Source organism: Lineus longissimus, chromosome 14 (assembly GCF_910592395.1).
Source record: "Lineus longissimus chromosome 14, tnLinLong1.2, whole genome shotgun sequence".
In the NCBI taxonomy this organism is placed as follows: domain Eukaryota; kingdom Metazoa; phylum Nemertea; class Pilidiophora; order Heteronemertea; family Lineidae; genus Lineus; species Lineus longissimus.
Window position 1 is genome coordinate 5,925,768 of NC_088321.1, and position 18,795 is coordinate 5,944,562.

Genomic DNA, 18,795 nt, shown 5'->3' on the forward strand with positions numbered 1-18,795 from the left:
TTTTATTGTTACAAACCACATTGAATTTTACAATGCTAGTGTACAAACAAGTGATATGCATATACAAATATTTTCGAAAACAAGTCACTAATATTAAAGCGCGATATTGCACTTTTTAACCTTTGTCCCCTGGTGACCTAGTTGAGAATCAGATCAAACCGAAATTCGGTGTCAGAAGTTATAATTATGATGTAGGAGGTGTTTGTACCAAATTTCAAGTTCATAGCTTTACAGGTTAAGAAACGTGCCATAGTTACACTCAAACGGCAAATTTACGCCATTTGACATCTGTTACATTAAGATTAGGTCATTTATCAAAAACCTGTATGATATGTGATGTATCCTTGCTAGGAGAACCTATTGTGGGCATTATGGATTTTAAGGTTTAGTTCTTTATCATTATTTCCTATGGTCCCTTTAAGGCTGTGCAGCAGACAGGCCTGGGTCGTTAAGATAATCCTTTGTTTTCCAGATAGTGATAAGGCTTGTGTTGGCATTGTTTACTGGTTGGGGATTTCACACATTCGTTAATACTGGGGGGAAGTTTGTATTGTTCTAGTGTCATGTGTCTTAGCCTATCGTGTAGTGATCTAAATTATGTAACGGGGTTATATTTTGGGCTGGGACTACTTGGGATGTTCACTCCTTTAGTATTGAATTCATTGTGTTCCTACTCCTCGGGGTAAGTATATAAACTGGGGTTTTCTGCTAGATTCTTCAGTGTGGCAAGCCTCGAGCTGTGCACTCAACCTCTCTTCAGATTCAATGTTAAGGCGCTGAACTCATCTATCGCTCTTGGAAAGTGTATGTTATAGCGCTGCCTTTCTTTGTGAGACAAACTTCTTAGAGTGTAGCGCTGCATTCAACCTCTCTTCCGAGTTTATGTTATAGCGCTGAACTCATCTATTGCTCTTGGAAAGTGTATGTTACAGAGCTGCACCAACCTCTGTTTTTTTTCTGCTTAGAATTGCATGTTTTAGCGCTGCCTTTCTGTGTGAAACAAACTTCTCTGAGAGAGAGTACACTTGTTCACTCATCATTTAATTAGAGTCCAAGGTTGTGGACATTGAATATATTCTGAGACAATGAATATCCTGTTGAGGTTTAGTCCGAGGTTTATAGTGCGCAAGTCACAGTTGTGACAGAAGTTTGAGGTTGTAAATATAAGAACTGAGTTGTGGGATGATTATGATGACGTAATACATGTTTGTAAATAGAAGTTTGAAGTCTGAATTATGAATAAAGATAGTATATGGAGATCAGTTGTTTCTGGTTATAAACACTAGATAGTTAAGTGTTTCCTGCCCCGTTTTAGCAGGACCTTCATATTGGATTAGTTTGAAAGTAGCTAGTCTTCTTACTGCTAGGATGACTTAGTCACAACCTTATCATAACATTTTTATCAAAAACGAGTCACTTATAAGCGAGATATAATACTTTTTGCCCCCTGGTGGTCAAGTCAAGAGTCAGATTGGACCAAAATTCAGTGTCGAAGGTCACCTGACCTGGGAGTACAAAGTTTCAAGTCCATAGCCCTAGCCATTAAGAAACGTGCACCACTCTTTTTGAAACAGGATACATACAACTACATTATTCCCCTACCGTGAGCCAAAAACCGTACAGTACACACAACCTTTATTATGGGCGGTTATTACCGCAAATAAAGACAAACCAAAGCAAAGACACTTGTGTAGCATATCAAGGACACGTAGATTGATACTCCTGTGTGCAACATCAAAGACATCTGGAATGCATGTTTTGTTTTTGTTTGATACAGCATACCTCTCTGGACCATACCCCACGTCAAAGATAACGATGCGAAGTCAACAGGCGGCGCCACCGTCTTGGGAAAAGTAATGGTCCTTCTGATTTACATATCAATAGCCGATGTGAGTTTTTAGACAACTTGGAGATTTTTTTGGAGCTGGCAATATTATTGTATGCGGACGATATGATTCTTATGGCAGATGATCCTAACGAGTTACAAAACGCCCTGAACTTATTGCACGACTACTGTGAGGAGTGGCATCTGATCGTAAATATTAAGAAAACCAAGGAAATGATGTTTTTTCGGGGAAAGCTAAGAGTAAATATACCGGAATTTAGATATAATGGGGGTAGGGTCGAGTTGGTAGATCATTTCACATACTTAGGCGTAACATTCTCATATAATGGAAATTTTGCGAGGGCAATAAAAGATAGATATAATAAAGGTATGAAAGCCATGTTTGGTGTACTGAGAGCGTGTAGAAAGAAGACTTTCTCTTATGGTCGAATTGAGTCTAGACATATTTGACAAAGTAGTCACACCAGTTTTGCTATATGGTAGTGAGGTGTGGGGTAACCAAAACACCGAGTTGCTGGATCGTGTACAAGTTAAATTTTGCAAATATTTGCTGCGATTACCGTTAAGAACTCTTACAGTAATGGTAATGGGAGAACTTGGGCGATACTCTTTGAAGATTCACATAGCCGTGCGAATGTTACCTTTTTGGAACAGACTCAGAATTGGAATGAAATGGTCCAGGGACCATGTGCTCACCTGTGTCAAAGGGGAGGCGATGGAGTCAGTGATTCTGACATTGGTAAAGCTGTATATATCATTTTATGGTCAGACCAGCAATTGTCAATGATCCCTGTATGGTGCACATGATGTGCATTTGATGTAACACTGCAAGAAGTACCTGCCATATTTTATTCAAATTTTTCAGACGTAGGCGAGTAATCGCATATTTTCATTGTTGACCTTTGGCCCCCTATTGGCCAAACCGTAAATCGTATGACGCCACGATTCAGTCTCTGAGTAAAGGTCACCCAAGGGTATATATGTACCAAGTTTGAGTTCAATAGCCTCAGCGGTTACAAAACGTGCTACCATTGACTAACAGCGGTGCCGTCGGCGAACTTTGACCTATCTTACCTTGAAAATTAGGTCAAATCAAAAACCCGGAGGATATGTGATGTCCCATTAGTAGAAGTACCTACCATATTTTTTTCAAATTTTTCGGACCAGTAATAAGGGAGAAAACGCATTTCTTCATTTTTTACCTTTTGCCCCCTGGTGGCCAAACCGTGAAACATATGAGACCGCGTTTTGGTCTCTGAGTAGTGGTCACCAAGGGGTACATGTGTACTAAGTTTCAGTTCAGTGGCTTTAGCGGTAACAAAACGTGCCACCCATGTCTAACGACGACAGACGACGACGAACGACGACGGATGCTGCGTGATGGTAAAGGCTCACAGGTGAGCCAAAAACAGATATAAATGGGCTTATATCTTTTATAACATAACTAGGGAGCATTTAGACAAGGGTTATTTGAACCAAGGCTGGTGTAAAAGTGTGAAAACTGTTCTAGACAGCTGTGGCCTCACTCAAATTTGGTATACTCCCGAGGTTTTGTCCCTACGAGAACTGAAAATTGTAGTTGAACAGATAATGAGAGACCAGTGTGAACAACTATCAATGGAGAAACGAGGTAAATAACGATTTCAGATGTACAATTTATAGAATGTTTAAACAAAACCTGAATATGGAGCCCTATGTTAAAAAATTACCATTATATCAAACGGTCAGTATTTGTAAATTTCGTACTGGATCTATAAAATTCCCAGAAACAGTATCCAGAATGTATAGAAATGAGACTGCTGAAAATATTTGTGGTCTTTGTGACCAGGTTTGTGTAAGAGAGGAACTTCATTATTTTATTACGTGTCCGTATTTCCGTCACATGCGAGTAAGGTTGTTTCCAAACTTAAAAGAATTACCTCAGGTTTTTTATCATGAATTTTTCCATCGCATTATGACTAAATGTTCCCGGGTAAACTTAGACAATATTCATAGTTTTTGTAAAGAATTCATCAGCTTGGTCCACCATATGTAAATGTTAAATCATGTAACCTCTTATACCCGAAAGGGTTTTTTGGAGAGAAATAAATTATGTTATGTTATGTTATGTTTAAAAACGACATCGACAACTTCAGGTTTTTGTTGATATAAGCGACTAGCGGGAAAATGCACATGTGTTGTTATGTCACTATTGCATCTATTCGTAGTAGACTGTCGTGTTTTGAGATCCCCTTTCTTTTCAACATCATCAATCATACTAGTATATCATAACCATTAGAGATAAGTTAGAAAACTGTGTCAACCTCCTTCAACAAGTTGTTGGAATAATGGGGAGAGAGGTGGTGAATAACAACAACGTCAACAGGCATACGGCCGCCAGCAATCTACAGTGGCGCCGCCTGTTGACTTCGCATCGTTATCTTTGACGTGGTGTATGGTCCAGATGTCTTTGATGTGGCACACATAGGAGTATCAATCTACGTGTCCTTGATATGCTACACAAGTGTCTTTGCTTTGGTTTGTCTTTATTTGCGGTAATAACCGCCCAGGAGTATCAATCTACGTGTCCTTGATATGCTACACAAGTGTCTTTGCTTTGGTTTGTCTTTATTTGCGGTAATAACCGCCCATACTTTATCCTTCATATACATATATGCAGGTAAATTATTCACCAAACTTTGTCCGATAGTTTAATACATAACATTCACATGTCAAAGTTCCATCTCAAAGTCTTCTCTTCAACTGGAACTTGCATGTACAGCCGATGAGTGATCGAAAAAGGTCCAGGTCAAAGTACTCTACAATTAAAATATGATCCTTTCAAGATCCACAAGTCATCCCCACCAACAGAGCAACTCAAAATACATGCACAACAATCAGGTCAGGACTGCACATCATATTCGGACTGCACTTCAGACACATTTCCGTGAAGGTTATAAGATCCCTGGGCGGAGGCAGGGGCTAAAAATTATGCCAGGCTGGTGAAAAAAGTGGTTGAGTTGAGTATGAAACGCACTACAGACAACTTTTTAGCACATAGCTCAGTGAGAATTTTGCGTGCAACAAAATTCAAGGTTATTTGTCCATGTGTCTTAGCCCAGTAGCTAAATCGGCACTTTGTTTACCTTCAAGTTCTAATGCAGCTATTTTAAATGGAATAACACCAAGTTCAGCTAACTTGGCATTGGTCTCTAACACTGATTGAGCAACCCCTCACCGAACGGCAGTGCACTGAAATTGACTGCATCACACTGCTTTTGACTGACACCCCCACTGCATATGACTTTTTAGGCATGCCATTTTTTCTTAATGTTAAAAAACCACTAATTTTGACTGAAAGATCACTGCAAAGCACTGCCACCTGCATATCATTATGAACGACATACAGTGGAACCTCCCTTAGCAGACACCTCTCTATTAAGGACAACCTCTCTATTAAGGACACTAGGTTTGGTCCCAAATTGGCTGTTTCCATTCCATTTGACCTCTCTAATCAGGACACCTCTCTATTAAGGACAGCACTTGTCAGTCCTGAGGGTGTCCTTAATAGAGAGGTTCTACTGTATTTCAAAAACACTGCCTATGACTGAAAGACCACTGATTTCCACTTCTCCAACTCTGATCGAAACCCGTGGCATTTTCAAAATGACTGAAAACCACTGCTTTATGACTGGTGAGATTAAGATTTGATGGCAGTGTAAAGCAGTGGTAATTGCAGTCAAAGTCAGGCTGTAGGTGCTGTAATGTATGCATGCACTGCAAGATATCTGCATGGGAGCTGCAGTCAACAGCTGATGTTCTGGGCATCAATATATACACATCAATCAGTCTGTTAGACCATTATTCTAGAGGCCGCGTGCAGTAACTTTATTTGGATGTCAATTTGATCTTCAATCCCTGACATCACTGAAAGTAGCTAAGTGCCATGTGTGGTTTCAATTGTCTAGTAACCCCATCTGACCACTGTCATTATTGCTTCAGTGACAAAGTTTGCAATGACGTAGGTCAAGGACGTAAATTAGTCATTTAAAATGGTGTTTTTTTACTGTGACACATCATCATGCAATGGCGATGTCCTCTATTTGTGCACGACTTGTAGATGACGTCATCACTGCCATATTAGATGCAAACACATCATCTAAAATAGGACAGCAAAAGTAACAGTTGGCTAGAAATTTTTGCTTTTTCGCACAATTTCTTTGGTTGCCATCAGCACCAGCACAGTGGGGGGGGGGGTGGCGTCCCCCAAACCTCTCTCGGCATCCGTGCCTGCATGCCATTGAATAAATTATTCATATTAACAATGAAAATGACTGCTCCCTCCTGGAGGTTTTGGAAATGGCAGTCAAAATCAGTGGTGTTTCAGTGTGGATTCAGTGTGCTGTGAAACATTTAAATTAACACCGAACCCCACTGCCAGCCCTGTGCATGATGCATAGTGGGGAGTCATTTTCAGTGTCAAAAACAGTGGAAATCAGTCAGCCAAAATATTTAAATGAGCACTGCTTTTGACTGCCCTACCACTGATTTTGACTATCTTACCACTGCTTGAGACTCCCTGACCTCTCTTTTTGATTGCTGTACAACTGTATGTTTGGTAACGCGTGACTGAAAAACACTCCCTTATGACTGCTTTCCACTGATTTCAACACTGCCATATAAATGTAAGGTAATTCTATGGTGGACCTTTCAGAAAAGCCCAATTCAATTTCCCTAAAGATGACTTCCTCTACCACACAACTTTTAGCCTATTCCAGGGCAGGTTTAGACACAAGTCTAATCCCAATCTCAATAATGAACACTTCTTTGTGTTATTGCTCTTGGGAAATCCACTGATATAGCAGTAAGACAATACCTACTTATTTGTGGACCATTAAGTCAGGTAAGGGCATGGTCAAAATTGTTCCAGGAAACAAAGTCTCACTCATTATCTTTTTGTTCTACAAATTTCATGTTCATGCATAACTATTTAGTTGGCTTTACATATATACATTTCTTTCTATTGGTAGAGGCGTGTTATCATCTTGACTTTTGTCATAGCCAGAGCAGGCCTGGACCTACCGCTGGATTATTTGTATGTGTAGTATTTAGCTTACCTAAGTTAAGTTTGGGAAGCTAACATGATTGCCAAATTAGCTTGATTAATGTTATGCAATCAGTAATTAGTAGTTTTCATGTTAAATCAAATGCTGTATATCCGACATTCAGGACTGGCACTCCAACCGGGGAAGACCTATACCAGAATTGGATCCCAGTTTTGTGATTTGTGAATGTATTAACACCTGGACTTGAAAATATATCATTTAGAAGGGAGTTCCATCTTCAAGTCTTTACTGAACATTATTAACACTTTCAGCGCCATCTGACGTAATTTTACGTCTTGCAAGTTCACACGGTTGAGCCATCCGACGTAATATTACGTCGCGTTTTTAAATTTCCCGCTTTGTCTTCGAGGCGACTAGCAGCGCAGTATAGGGGAAAACAATTTAACTATACAGCGCTTGAAGTGATAGTATGATGTTCAGCCAATGTGCTATTTATAGCCAAGATCGTCTGCATTCGAATAGGCGCAATGGCGGGTCGAAGATTGATGACGGGGGCAGATGTAGCCGAGAGTATGCCAAAAAGTGGGTATTCGGAAAGACACCAGATATTACTGTTCTATGTGTGGGGTACCATTGTGCAAAATCAAGTGCTTTGCTGACTATCATTCCAAATTAGCATTGTAAAGAGATCTAACAAAGAAGAACCAACACAGAAAATTTCATGTAATTATCTTTATTCCTTCTATTGTTTTCATAATTTTGAAAAAGGGTAAAAAGGGGCGTAACCTTGGCCCCTGGGGGAAGTACGCTAAATATGGCTGGGCGCTGAAAGTGTTAAGCTAGTCCACCCTGAATTTCAAACATATTAGTAACACTGCAACCTGACAGAATCCTGACTGACATCACACTGCTTTTCGGTGAGGGATTGCACCTAGCCAGATAATATACCTCATCTATACCTCAAACAATTTGTTAAGAAGAATTTACAAAAGTGATTCTTCTGAAAATGGAATTGCTATGACACCAAGGTATTTTAAAACGCAAAATGCCTTCAAAACCTCAAATTATTGTACAATGTCCAGTGATAGACCATGTGTGAGCTAAGTATAGACTATTTGCTTATGAGAGCTACATATGGACTTGATTCGCAGCTTGATATAAATGATAGAAAACTATTAAAACATTTGACATTAACTAAATAGCTAGACTCTACATGTATTAGTGATAAACAGTGTACATGTACAGGACCAATAAACTTTGTTCCACAGCAGTGAACACATCAAATGCTAAAAAAATTATGAAGAGAATAGCCTAACATGACAATGAAGCGGCCAGGGCCGTTGTGCTCACCTGTAGACATACACTATTTTCTCACCTTGAAAAGTAGGCTTAGGTGGGTTAGGGCTAGATCAAATTGCTTTTGAGTTATAGCACTTGGATCCGTTTTGGGTGGCCATATCTGAAGCTGGAACAGGCTGAAATTGTGCCCCGGAGAAGGTCTTCTCCGGGGCACAAAATGTTCCAGGTTTTGAAGTTGCTATGTAAAACAATGACAAAACGTGCCACATTTTTTGTTTTTTTCCAACTTTGACCTCGGTGACCTTGAAAAGTAGGTCAAATCAAAAACCTGTATTATATGTGATGCACCATCACCAGATGAACCCACGATAAAAGTTTCGTCATACTAGCTAGCAGCGTTCAGGAGTTATGGCCAAAAGGTTTTCACAAAGCGCCCCCTATATGCCAGAACAATAATAAAATCGCGCCGAATTTAGGTATACAAGTTACTGTTGCCCCAAGAGACCCCACACACTAAGTTTAAAGTTTCAAGGTCCAGTGGTTTAAGAAACGTGCCACCATTGTTTAACGGACGACGCGCTATCACTATAGCTCCCCTGTCCTTAAGACAGGTGAGCCGAAAACCAAATACTAGACTAAACTCAACATTCGCTACACGTACCCGTAATTAACGAAGAGAACCAATGGCAGATAAGATGTACAGGTAGGGATAAAAGTGAATTAACAAAATAGACATTTGCTATTATAAAGAAAATGGCTTCATTCAAGACTTTTGAGAAGTTATTGAGACAAAGAGAGCAAAATTATAGATATTAAGTATAAACAATAGCTATGCCTACATTGTACTTTAAAGTATAACAGGGTCATGAAAGCACAATTTTTCTTCAAGACCTAAACCCGCATTCATCCCCAAGGCTACCACAATTACCTGAGAAAGAGCATCAAACTAACCGGATTCACATTAGCAAAATATACTGATTAAGTGGACAATGCATATTGGTTAAGAAACGTGCTATAGTATATAGCCAAATCTACATTTCATGCCATTTAAAGAGATCCAGTCGTGGCACAAGTCTTTATTTAGACTACAGCTGAATGTGGTAAAAATATCTAAATTGGTGATTGCTTCTCATGCAGCTTATTGGCTAAATAATCACCTACCGATGGGGAACTCGAAACTGCTAACATTTATCAATGGAAGCTTATTCTCGCCTTAAGTTTCAACCGGGCCGTTTAAAACTCCTGTTTTTTATAAGAGTTTTGCTGTAGGTTACCTTTAACCTCTGTGACCTTGAAAAGTAGGTCAAATAAAAAACCCATGTGACACATACCTTATGGAGGTTAGATGTACCCATGGTATCGAATTGGTGGCAGGTAATCACATTTCTACATTTTTTCTGAATTTAGCCACCTGTTGGCAAATTGATGAATGAAATGGAACCAAACTCTCGGCTGTAAGATGACCTGACAATGTACTCATAGGGTGTGTACAAAATGTGGGATCAATGGTCACTGCAGTTAAGAAAACTCTCGTCATTCTCGGGTACATACCTTAAAAAAACTCGATGTACATGGTGTCAGGCACCTGCAGTTGAAATAACGCGGCAAGAGAGTCTTTACAAATGGAAGGGGAAAAGTATCCTATCAAGACTACAGCATGAGAAATATTTCTGCCTAAAAGGAACATTTTATCTCTCCCACACCATTCATGGTTCATAATGGGAACCTTTTCATTTCTCCTTATGAAAAACTCAAAAAAAACTTTCCGAAAAAAAATTGTAAACATCTCTCTGGTGACACCATCTAGATCTTCAGCCACCTCCTCTCCCACTATCACCACTACAATACGATGAAAAACCAAGTCCCTATCCTTCCTGTGATAGTCCATAAGACTTAGAATTGAATCCCTGCGGACAAAGATCCTTCTCTCTTGTCCAGCTCCCATTAAAATCTTGAGCTCCATTGATCATTTTCGGAGTTGCAGCTAAATCTGAAAGAGCGAAAAAAAAGATTTTGAATCACACGAGATAAAACATTGGGTGGGATGAATAAGCCAGAAAATGCTTTTACTCCAAAAGTGCAAAATGGCTAAGCAAAAGTATCAAGAAGTTGATCTGCCTATTCCAGGAAAGTAATCCAGACATGGGGATCACAAATTGGGAAATCCAGAATATCCAATATTTGCACATTTAAAGAGGGGAATTCATGACACTGCGCCAGACTAAATTAGTTGTGTCGTCACATTAATCCTTTTGTTTCGCAATAGCAACATCAGTCATGACACTTCAAAGAAAACTGACAACTGGTTTGCCTCAAGAGCCCAAAGCGATGCGGACATAACATTGTGAATGGACTATAATCTATATTAGTAGGGATTCTTCTCCCCAGAAAATTATCCGGCACACTCTCGTCACGGGTGGACGTGGTGTATGCACGTACATAATGGAATGCACTGCAAATGGTAGCTAGATTCAACCTTGTCCGCGAACTGAACATACAGTCTGGGTTCCAGGGTGATGTCCCGTATGAAAATACACAGAGGTATGCATGTGAAACCTCACTGAACTCGCCGGTTACAGCAATACCAATAAAGGAAATTATTCTGAAAGTGTCCTTCCCCTTGCTTCCGATTGTCTCGTATTGTAATATTTCTGCGCCTAGGATTGAAATTCAATCAGCCCTTATTTTGATACCGCTGTTTGATCAGTTGTTTCGCCACAAATCAAAGCTGAAAATCATAGCCTGGTACTGCTGGCCACCGTCAGATGGCAGGGTGTTGATACCCCAGGAATTCCTTGATCAACATCGTCCCCGGTGGAAGATGCGTATGGAAATACACTGAACAATACATGTAAAGAATTGAACGGCACGAGGATACCGCGTGTGTTTCATACACAGCATTCACGTCGTTCATATCATTCTTCTTCGCTATCTTCCAAGTTTCATGCAAATTTCTCGCGTTCCTAATAATGGCCCCCCCCCCCCCCATCAAAGCCGGAGACTCCAGAGTCTGGCAAGACTCAACTGACAATTCTAGTTATTGTTTTTTGTAGATGATAAACACAAAACCAACCCGTGTGTTTTAATATTAATCAGATCACATGCTCCTGATGGTTTTTGGCCTAGAAAACCACTCAACTTGTGATGTGAATGGATCCCAAAAACAAGAAGGACCAGAGAACATACCAGTCATTGCCACACCTGGCATGTTTCTCATTCTCGGTTGGTTCATGTACACTATCAGCTGCCACCTCTTCTTCATCAGAGCAGTCATCTTCTTCCACATCCTAAAAAGACGCATGTTTTTGAGGTTATATGATTACAATACACACTGAATGTGATCCGAAATAGAAATAGAAATCCCCAAATTCACCCTGAGGTAAGTAATCTACATCGATATGTATCTTGCTGTAACTGTGTTGCTTCATACTCATATACCAGGGATCTCAAAGACCATCCACGCTCCAACACTCACTTTTTGGTTAACTCACATGAATTCCATGATCTCAATTCTGACAAACACCAACTAGATCCCCATAAATCAATCAAAATGTTGCTTGAATCAGATTCTATCTCTATATCATGGTGACCTGCTGCATACAACATGTGCATGTATATATGAATTACAACTACAAAACAGATGAAACTGCTGGATCTGCTCAAGTTAATCATCAAACACTCTGAACGAAATGAATGGTTAGCCATTTAATCTCTAGCTATTCACCAGAACGTTTGCACTCATATAAGTTATGCATGTCTATTTGTACACATAAAATGAAATGGCCAGGGCCATTGTGCTCACCTCATGTGGAGGAAAGATGGATAAAGAGCATGGTATTGTGTCATGTAGTGTTAGGTTTGATGTAGGTCCAAGCAATTACAATTTCCCCAAAATGGCCAATTTACAGTACATTCGACCTCTGTGACCTTGAAAAGTAGGTCAAATCAAAGAAGACCCGGGTGACACATTGAATGGTTGTTAGAATTAGATGTACCTATGATATAAAATTGGTGCCAATCAGGCAAGTAATACTAGGAATAATGGCATTTTGAAGAATTTAGGATTTGGCCCCCTCCCTGGAGGCCAAACGGCAAATCAGATCGCACCAAACTTCGGTACCTGAGACCACCTGACCAAGGGGTACATGTGTACTTAATTTGTGATCAATAGTCATTGCAGTTAAGAAACGTGCCATAGTTACGACCTGACGGCCAATTTACGCCATTTGACCTCTGTGACCTTGACAAGAAGGTCAAATTAAAAACCTGTGTAACATATATTGTATGGCAGTTAGATGTACCCATGATATCAAATTGGTGGCAATCGGGCAAGAAGTTAAGGAATAATCAAATTTTTAAGGTTTTTGGATTTTGCCCCCTGGTGGTCAAGTGGTGAATCATATTGGACCAAACTTCGGTCCCTGAGATTACCTGACTAAGGGGTAAATGTGTACCAAATTTGGGATCAATAGTCATTGCAGTTTAGAAACGTGCCATCGTTACATCCTAACGGCCAATTTACACTATTTGACCTCTGTGACCTTGAAAAGGAGGGCAAATCAAAAACCCGGAGGATATATGATGCACCTTTGCTAGAAGTACCTACCATATTTTTTTCAAAATTTCCCGACTACTATTAAGGGAGATATTGCATATTTTCACTTTTAACGTTTGGCCCCCTGGTGGCCAAACCATGAAACGAATCGGACCGAAACTTGGTCTCCAAGGTGTCATTACATAAGGGTACATGTGTACCAAGTTTCAACTCAATAGCTCTAACAGTTACGAAACGTGCCCTGCTAACGGACGACGGACGACGACGACGACGACGACGACGACGACGACGACGACGACGACGACGACGACGACGACGACGACGGACGACGGACGCCACGGTATGGGATAAGCTCACCTCTGCTAAGAGGTGAGCTAAAAATTATGTTTAAACAGCTGTTAGTTTGAAATCTAAACTATTGTTAGGTTGAAATTTAAAAAGATGTTTTTTCACAGTACATTTGTCAAGGTTGGGTATATGCTAGATGTACATTCAGAAATAGCATTATGGACTGGAGTTCAGATATTTCTTACTCTCAACTTACCACATCATCGACTGCAACATCCTTCACCATCAATGACGTATTAGAGGAAATACCGACATCAGTAAGGCTATCTTCGAAACTTGAAAGTTCTTTCCCAGCAAGAAATAACTTCACAGCTGGTGATGAGCTGGATCCTTCAACACAATAAACAGGAGCTGAAAACAAGATTGAAAGTAAATTCAGTTGATAACTGCATGAACATGTCTGGCAATCATTGTTGTCATTGAAAAGATGAAAAGAATAATACTTTTTGAGGTATTACTTTGAACTTCTTCAGCCAGCCAGTTTCCGAAAAAATGCAATACATAGCAATGTGACCCAAGTATTAGCAGGGTGAATGATACAGGTAGTGATAGACATTTTTACTTACCAATACATCATTAGTGACGGAACCGTCGTCTCAATGGGCGATTACTACGAAATGAAATCAATATCTCTTCTTCAGGTTCATCACCAACGTCCTTGAGCTTTTGTAACTGAACCCAAAGGAGAAAGCTGGGACTTAGTAAGCAAGCAAAATGATTTATCAACACAATCGAACTTTTGCAAATCTAACGATATCATTTTCTCTTTGGAAAAAGACAACCATAAAGATTTGTCTGTCTATCATTACTGACTACTGTAAGTGTAATGGCACAAAGTTTGACCACTGAAGCCTCTAAATACTTCTGATACTAAGGCTGAACACAATTTGTTAGGCGAAAACTGGTGTCAAGTAGATATCTCATCAGTTGGCAAACAATGGATACATTGCTTTGCTTTCAAGAAGAATGAAAATCGTGTACCTCTTTCCTCTCTTCTTGAGCGGCTGCTCTCCTCCTCCTTTGTGTTCGAGCCATCCTCAAATTCAACTGCGCTTGTCTTCTATCTGATTCCTAAAATATATTATAAATTGTTCTGTAACGTAAGCAATTAAATGTCGAGTGGTATAGTCCCGAATATGAACACGGTGGATCAACAATGAAAATGAAACGGCCAGGGGCCATTGTGCGCACTTTATAGATTTATCGGTGGTTAGGAATTCATCCTGGTTAAGAAATATTCTACATGTATAGTATATAGGTCAAACCAAAAGTTGGTATGACATGTGATATATCGTTGCTTGGAGTACCTACCATAAAATTATCATTGAAAACAAGTCACTAATAAGCGAGATAATGCACTTTTTACCTTTTTTTGTTTTGGCCTTCTGGTGGCCAAGTCGAGAATTAGATCACATCGAAATTCGGTGTCTGCGGTTATATGACAAAGGGAGTCATGTGCACCAAATTTCAAGTTCATAGCTTTAGCGGTTAAGAAACATGCCATAGTTACACTCAAATGACCAATTTATGCCATTTGACCTCTGTGACCTTGAAAAGTAGGTCAATTCAAACACCTGTATGATATGTAATGTATCTTTGCTGGGAGAACCTACCAAGCAAAATTTTATCGGAAACGAGTCACTCATAAGAGAGAAATCACACTTTTTAGGTTTCCACTTCTGGCCCACTGGTGGCAAAGTCAAGAATCAGATCGGACCGAAACTCGTTGTCAGAGGGAACATGACATAGGGAGTCATGTGTACCAAATTTCAAATTCACAGCTTTAGCGGTTAAGAAACGTGCCATTGTGTTACACTCCATTGGCCAATTCACACCGTTTGACCTCTGTGACCTTGAAAATCAGATCAGACTGAAATTCATTGTCAGAGGTTACATGGTGTAGGGAGTCATGTGTACCAAATTTCAAATTCATGGCTTTATCGGTTAAGAAACGTGCCATAGTTACACTCAAACGGACAATTTCCGCCATTTGACCTCTGTGATTTTGAAAATTAAGTCAAATCAAAAACCCGGATGATATGTGACCCACAACGACAAAATGAGTCGCATGTCGCGCAGAAGATGAGCGTAAAATGACACCAGGACATAATAGAAGAAATTGATATGCTCCGATTTTACAAAAGGCAGACAATGGTGAAATGAACAACCAGTCTGTCTCAACCTGTCAAGCTCGGAGCGACATGCGACCTGTTTTGTCATGGCGGGTCACATATGTGATGTACTCTTACTAGGAAAACCTACCATAAAAATGTTATCAAAAATGAGTCACTTATAAGAGAGATATCACACTTTTTAGGTTTCCATTTCTGCTCCCCCGGTGACCAAGTCAAAAAATCTGATCCGACCGAAATTCATTGTCAGATGTCACCTAACCTGGGGAGTCCTCTGTACAAAGTTTCAAGTTCATAGCTCTAGTGGTTAAGAAACGTGCCACTGTTTTTAAAACAGAATACAGACAACGACGACGACGACAGACACTGCAATGTTGTATAGACTCCCCTACAGTGAGCCAAAAAGGTAATCTTAAAATAAACAGCTTTTATATGATAAGTAAATGCCATTGATATTTCATTACATGTATTGTAAAGGAGGAGCAAGTCCCTTTCCATTGATGTCTACCACGGATGACTGCACATCATTGTCTTGAAAATGACATGCAGAAATCGAATTTTTCGAAATCGCCTAGGTTTAAGCAGGTTTGAGACATGAACTTCCAAACAAATGACATCTCTCAATGCTTGATGGATCAATTCATCATGTGTTTAATCTCCTTGGTTGCTGTGGTGATCATTGCCTAGGGACATTCCGAAAAACAGAAAGTACAAGATGGTTCAGTTGACAATCGAGCAGCACGTATTCATGGTGGAAACGTTCCTTCAAACATGAAGTTTGGAGGCAACATGAGCAGCCTTCGGAGAAAACTTTTCGGATAGACAAACCGCCAAAAAAAGGCTATCTGGGCCAACGACAAAAAGGACTGTGAACACGGTATGAGCGGAAACCGTAGCAAGGGTAATTCCGGAAGACCATGGATACCCCAGCATAACACAACATGAAAAGATTGGAACTGCAGTTATCCGTGGGTGCATGGGTGATATGAATATGAAGACATCAATGGAAAGGGCCTGGCTCCTTCTTTATCTTACTTGTAAGATTCATGCCATTAATAATTATCACATAAAAAGCTTTTTGTTTCAGGATTACCTTTTTATTGATCCACCCTGTAGTGCAAGAAGGGGTAGGCACATCCGTTTCCATGGAGATTTAAAGCTGCTTTTCTCGCCAAGGCATGGGCACCTTCCATCCACACTCTCATTAGCAGGATGATACCTGAATTTTAGAGCATTTCAGGGTTCTTGTGGGTGCCAATGGTGCACTTAAGTAAAGGTTGTTGCAACAGAAGATGGCTTTTTAAAGCAATTCCATGGGCTTTTGCTGGACAAGCTACTGAAAATGAGGGCTTTTGACTACAATCGTAGACCTGCCGTGGAGACAGTAATAAGCATCCTTGGCTTGCCAAAACCGGGATAGGCATGTACAGCCCGAGATTGGTTGTGTGGCCACCCCGAGAGTGCATGCTTACCCTTCCTTGATCAGAAGCGAGGCTCTGCAAAAATTCCAAATCTTGAACTGCAAGCAGATTCCTCAAATTACTGTCGGGCAGCGGCTGAAATGAAATGCGTTAATCAAGAAGTTAGTAAAGCAATATAGGGTACATCTTCATTCAACTATTTCAACAAGTGTACCACAGAGTGACAGCGTACTAGGAAACAATCTATGAGCAAGGCAAATTGACTGTTAATTTAAAGTTGCTTGGTCGAGTTGCAGAGGCAATACACGTTATTCATTTCTTTCACTTGAGACTGCACCGTGATCATTAAACTGATGCAGTGATATGATTTGGTGCTTTATTTCTATAGCGGAAGACCACCAAAATAGCTTTTCAGATCGGAGACAAAAATCAAAGGGCACCTACCACTCCCACAGAAAATGTGCTTGCCAACATTATGTACAAGGGGATATGTCCGACAGACACAAAAGGCCTACCTCATTATTCAGGATAACGGCATCCTCGTGATCATCTTTATTCTCATCAGACATAGACATTGGCTCCTAAAGCAAAGACGGATAAAATGAAAAGATAGCTTCTGACAGCCTCATATGATAGCCTGGTGGTCAACACTGCTGGTTATCCCGCAATAGGGCCCAGGTTTGATTCTGGGGAGAACTCAGGATTGATCCTTCAAAAAGACTTAAAACAAAGGTTCCTTGTATCTGGTGTATATACCTGAAAGACCCCACCAAGTGACAAATATGAGCAGCCTGCGTAGACTCTACCTCTTGGCTCTAGCCAAAGTCCGAGTCACGCCACCGTACATTCTGCCTTGAAGGGGGATTACTCCCTAGAGAAAATCACCTCCAAGTGCTCAATGCTGAATCAATTGTTAAATTCCATTCGTCATGAAGAATGATCAACCTCTGGATGAAAGCACTGTTCCTTTAATTTGAACTGCCTTTTAAAAAGGCCTCAAGCAGAATGAAGCTAACCATGTTGAAGTGGGCAATAGGTCCAGCACTGAACTCGAATTATAACTACATATAAATAATGTTGAAGGTTTGTAAAGTGTAAAAAGTTAAAATCTCTCATCATGAACAATGATGAAGACTTGCTTGTTTCAGAATGAATACCTTTGTTGTCCTTCAAAACTTAACTTAGAGCACAGAAGTCATCAACTGTGACAAACGTCGAGCATGACTAATAATACCAATCCAGAAAAAAACAGGGTCGAATACTTACACTCACACTCACAGTGGATGCATTCGATGCATGCAGCACTTCAGTATCAGTGGCAGTTGGCGAACTCGGCAGCAGTCCAGGGATATTTTGAGTGGTAGGCTGGAAAAATGTACATGTTTAGTATGTCAGTCCCAAGGGTGCGGTAATAATTTTGATATAATTGAGGTTCTACTGTACTTGCAATGAGCCTGTTTAATGTTCTTGTCCCTATGAAAACTACTCACTAACATCAAACTAAAACACACAACTGCTTTACCATAAAACAAAGTGAAGTGCAACATCGAAGTCCATCATTGTAGATGGTCGATGAGTACATGGCAACGTGGATCCTACAGGAGAAGCTCAGCCGCATGTTTGTTGCTTCTGCCTAACAAGCGGACAGAAGGTTATAGAAATACTAGTATTCACTTACAAGTCGACTGCGAGAGACTGCTGGTGTTGATGATCCAAGTTGACTACCAGAGGCTGCTGGTGTTGATAACCCAAGGCCAAGTTGACTGCCAGAGGCTGCTGGTGTTGATGACCCATGTTGACTGCCAGAGGCTGCTGGTGTTGATGACCCATGTTGACTGCCAGAGGCTGCTGGTGTTGATAACCCAAGGCCAAGTTGACTGCCAGAGGCTGCTGGTGTTGATGACCCATGTTGACTACCAGCGGCTGCTGGTGTTGATAACCCAAGGCCAAGTTGACTGCCAGAGGCTGCTGGTGTTGATGACCCATGTTGACTACCAGAGGCTGCTGGTGCGATGACCCAAGTCGACTACCAGAGGCTGCTGTCGTTGATGACCTATGATGACTACCAGTGGCTGCTGGTGTTGATAACCCAAGGCCAAGTTGACTGCCAGAGGCTGCTGGTGCGATGACCCAAGTCGACTACCAGAGG

At 40.5% G+C, this 18,795-nt stretch overlaps 1 protein-coding gene across 3 annotated transcripts; it reads right to left on the minus strand.

Annotated features, from left to right (window-relative positions):
• Positions 1-9,998: 9,998 nt before the first annotated feature.
• On the minus strand, positions 9,999-18,794 carry LOC135498973 (uncharacterized). Of its 3 annotated transcripts, none has more exons than XM_064789551.1 (9): positions 18,325-18,794; positions 17,913-18,011; positions 17,162-17,227; positions 16,698-16,781; positions 14,075-14,164; positions 13,660-13,765; positions 13,290-13,444; positions 11,377-11,477; positions 9,999-10,180 (listed from the first exon to the last, which is right to left on the minus strand). In XM_064789551.1, exons 3-6 carry the CDS (start codon positions 17,219-17,221, stop codon positions 13,670-13,672), a joined length of 330 nt encoding a protein of 109 aa, XP_064645621.1. In that variant the 5' UTR covers positions 17,222-17,227; positions 17,913-18,011; positions 18,325-18,794; the 3' UTR covers positions 9,999-10,180; positions 11,377-11,477; positions 13,290-13,444; positions 13,660-13,669. The 3 variants fall into 2 exon arrangements, with proteins under 3 accessions (XP_064645621.1, XP_064645623.1, XP_064645622.1); XM_064789552.1 differs by lacking the exon at positions 13,660-13,765.
• Position 18,795: the final 1 nt, after the last annotated feature.

Coding starts and splice junctions, on each gene's coding strand:
- LOC135498973 (XM_064789551.1), bottom strand. CDS start 17,221: ATGTCTATGTCTGATGAGAATAAAGATGATCACGAGGATGCCGTTATC. Junction 14,165..16,697: donor TCGCTTCTGATCAAGGAAGG/GTAAGCATGCAC, acceptor AATATATTTTAG/GAATCAGATAGAAGACAAGC. Junction 13,766..14,074: donor CTCAAGAAGAGAGGAAAGAG/GTACACGATTTT, acceptor CTTTGGGTTCAG/TTACAAAAGCTCAAGGACGT.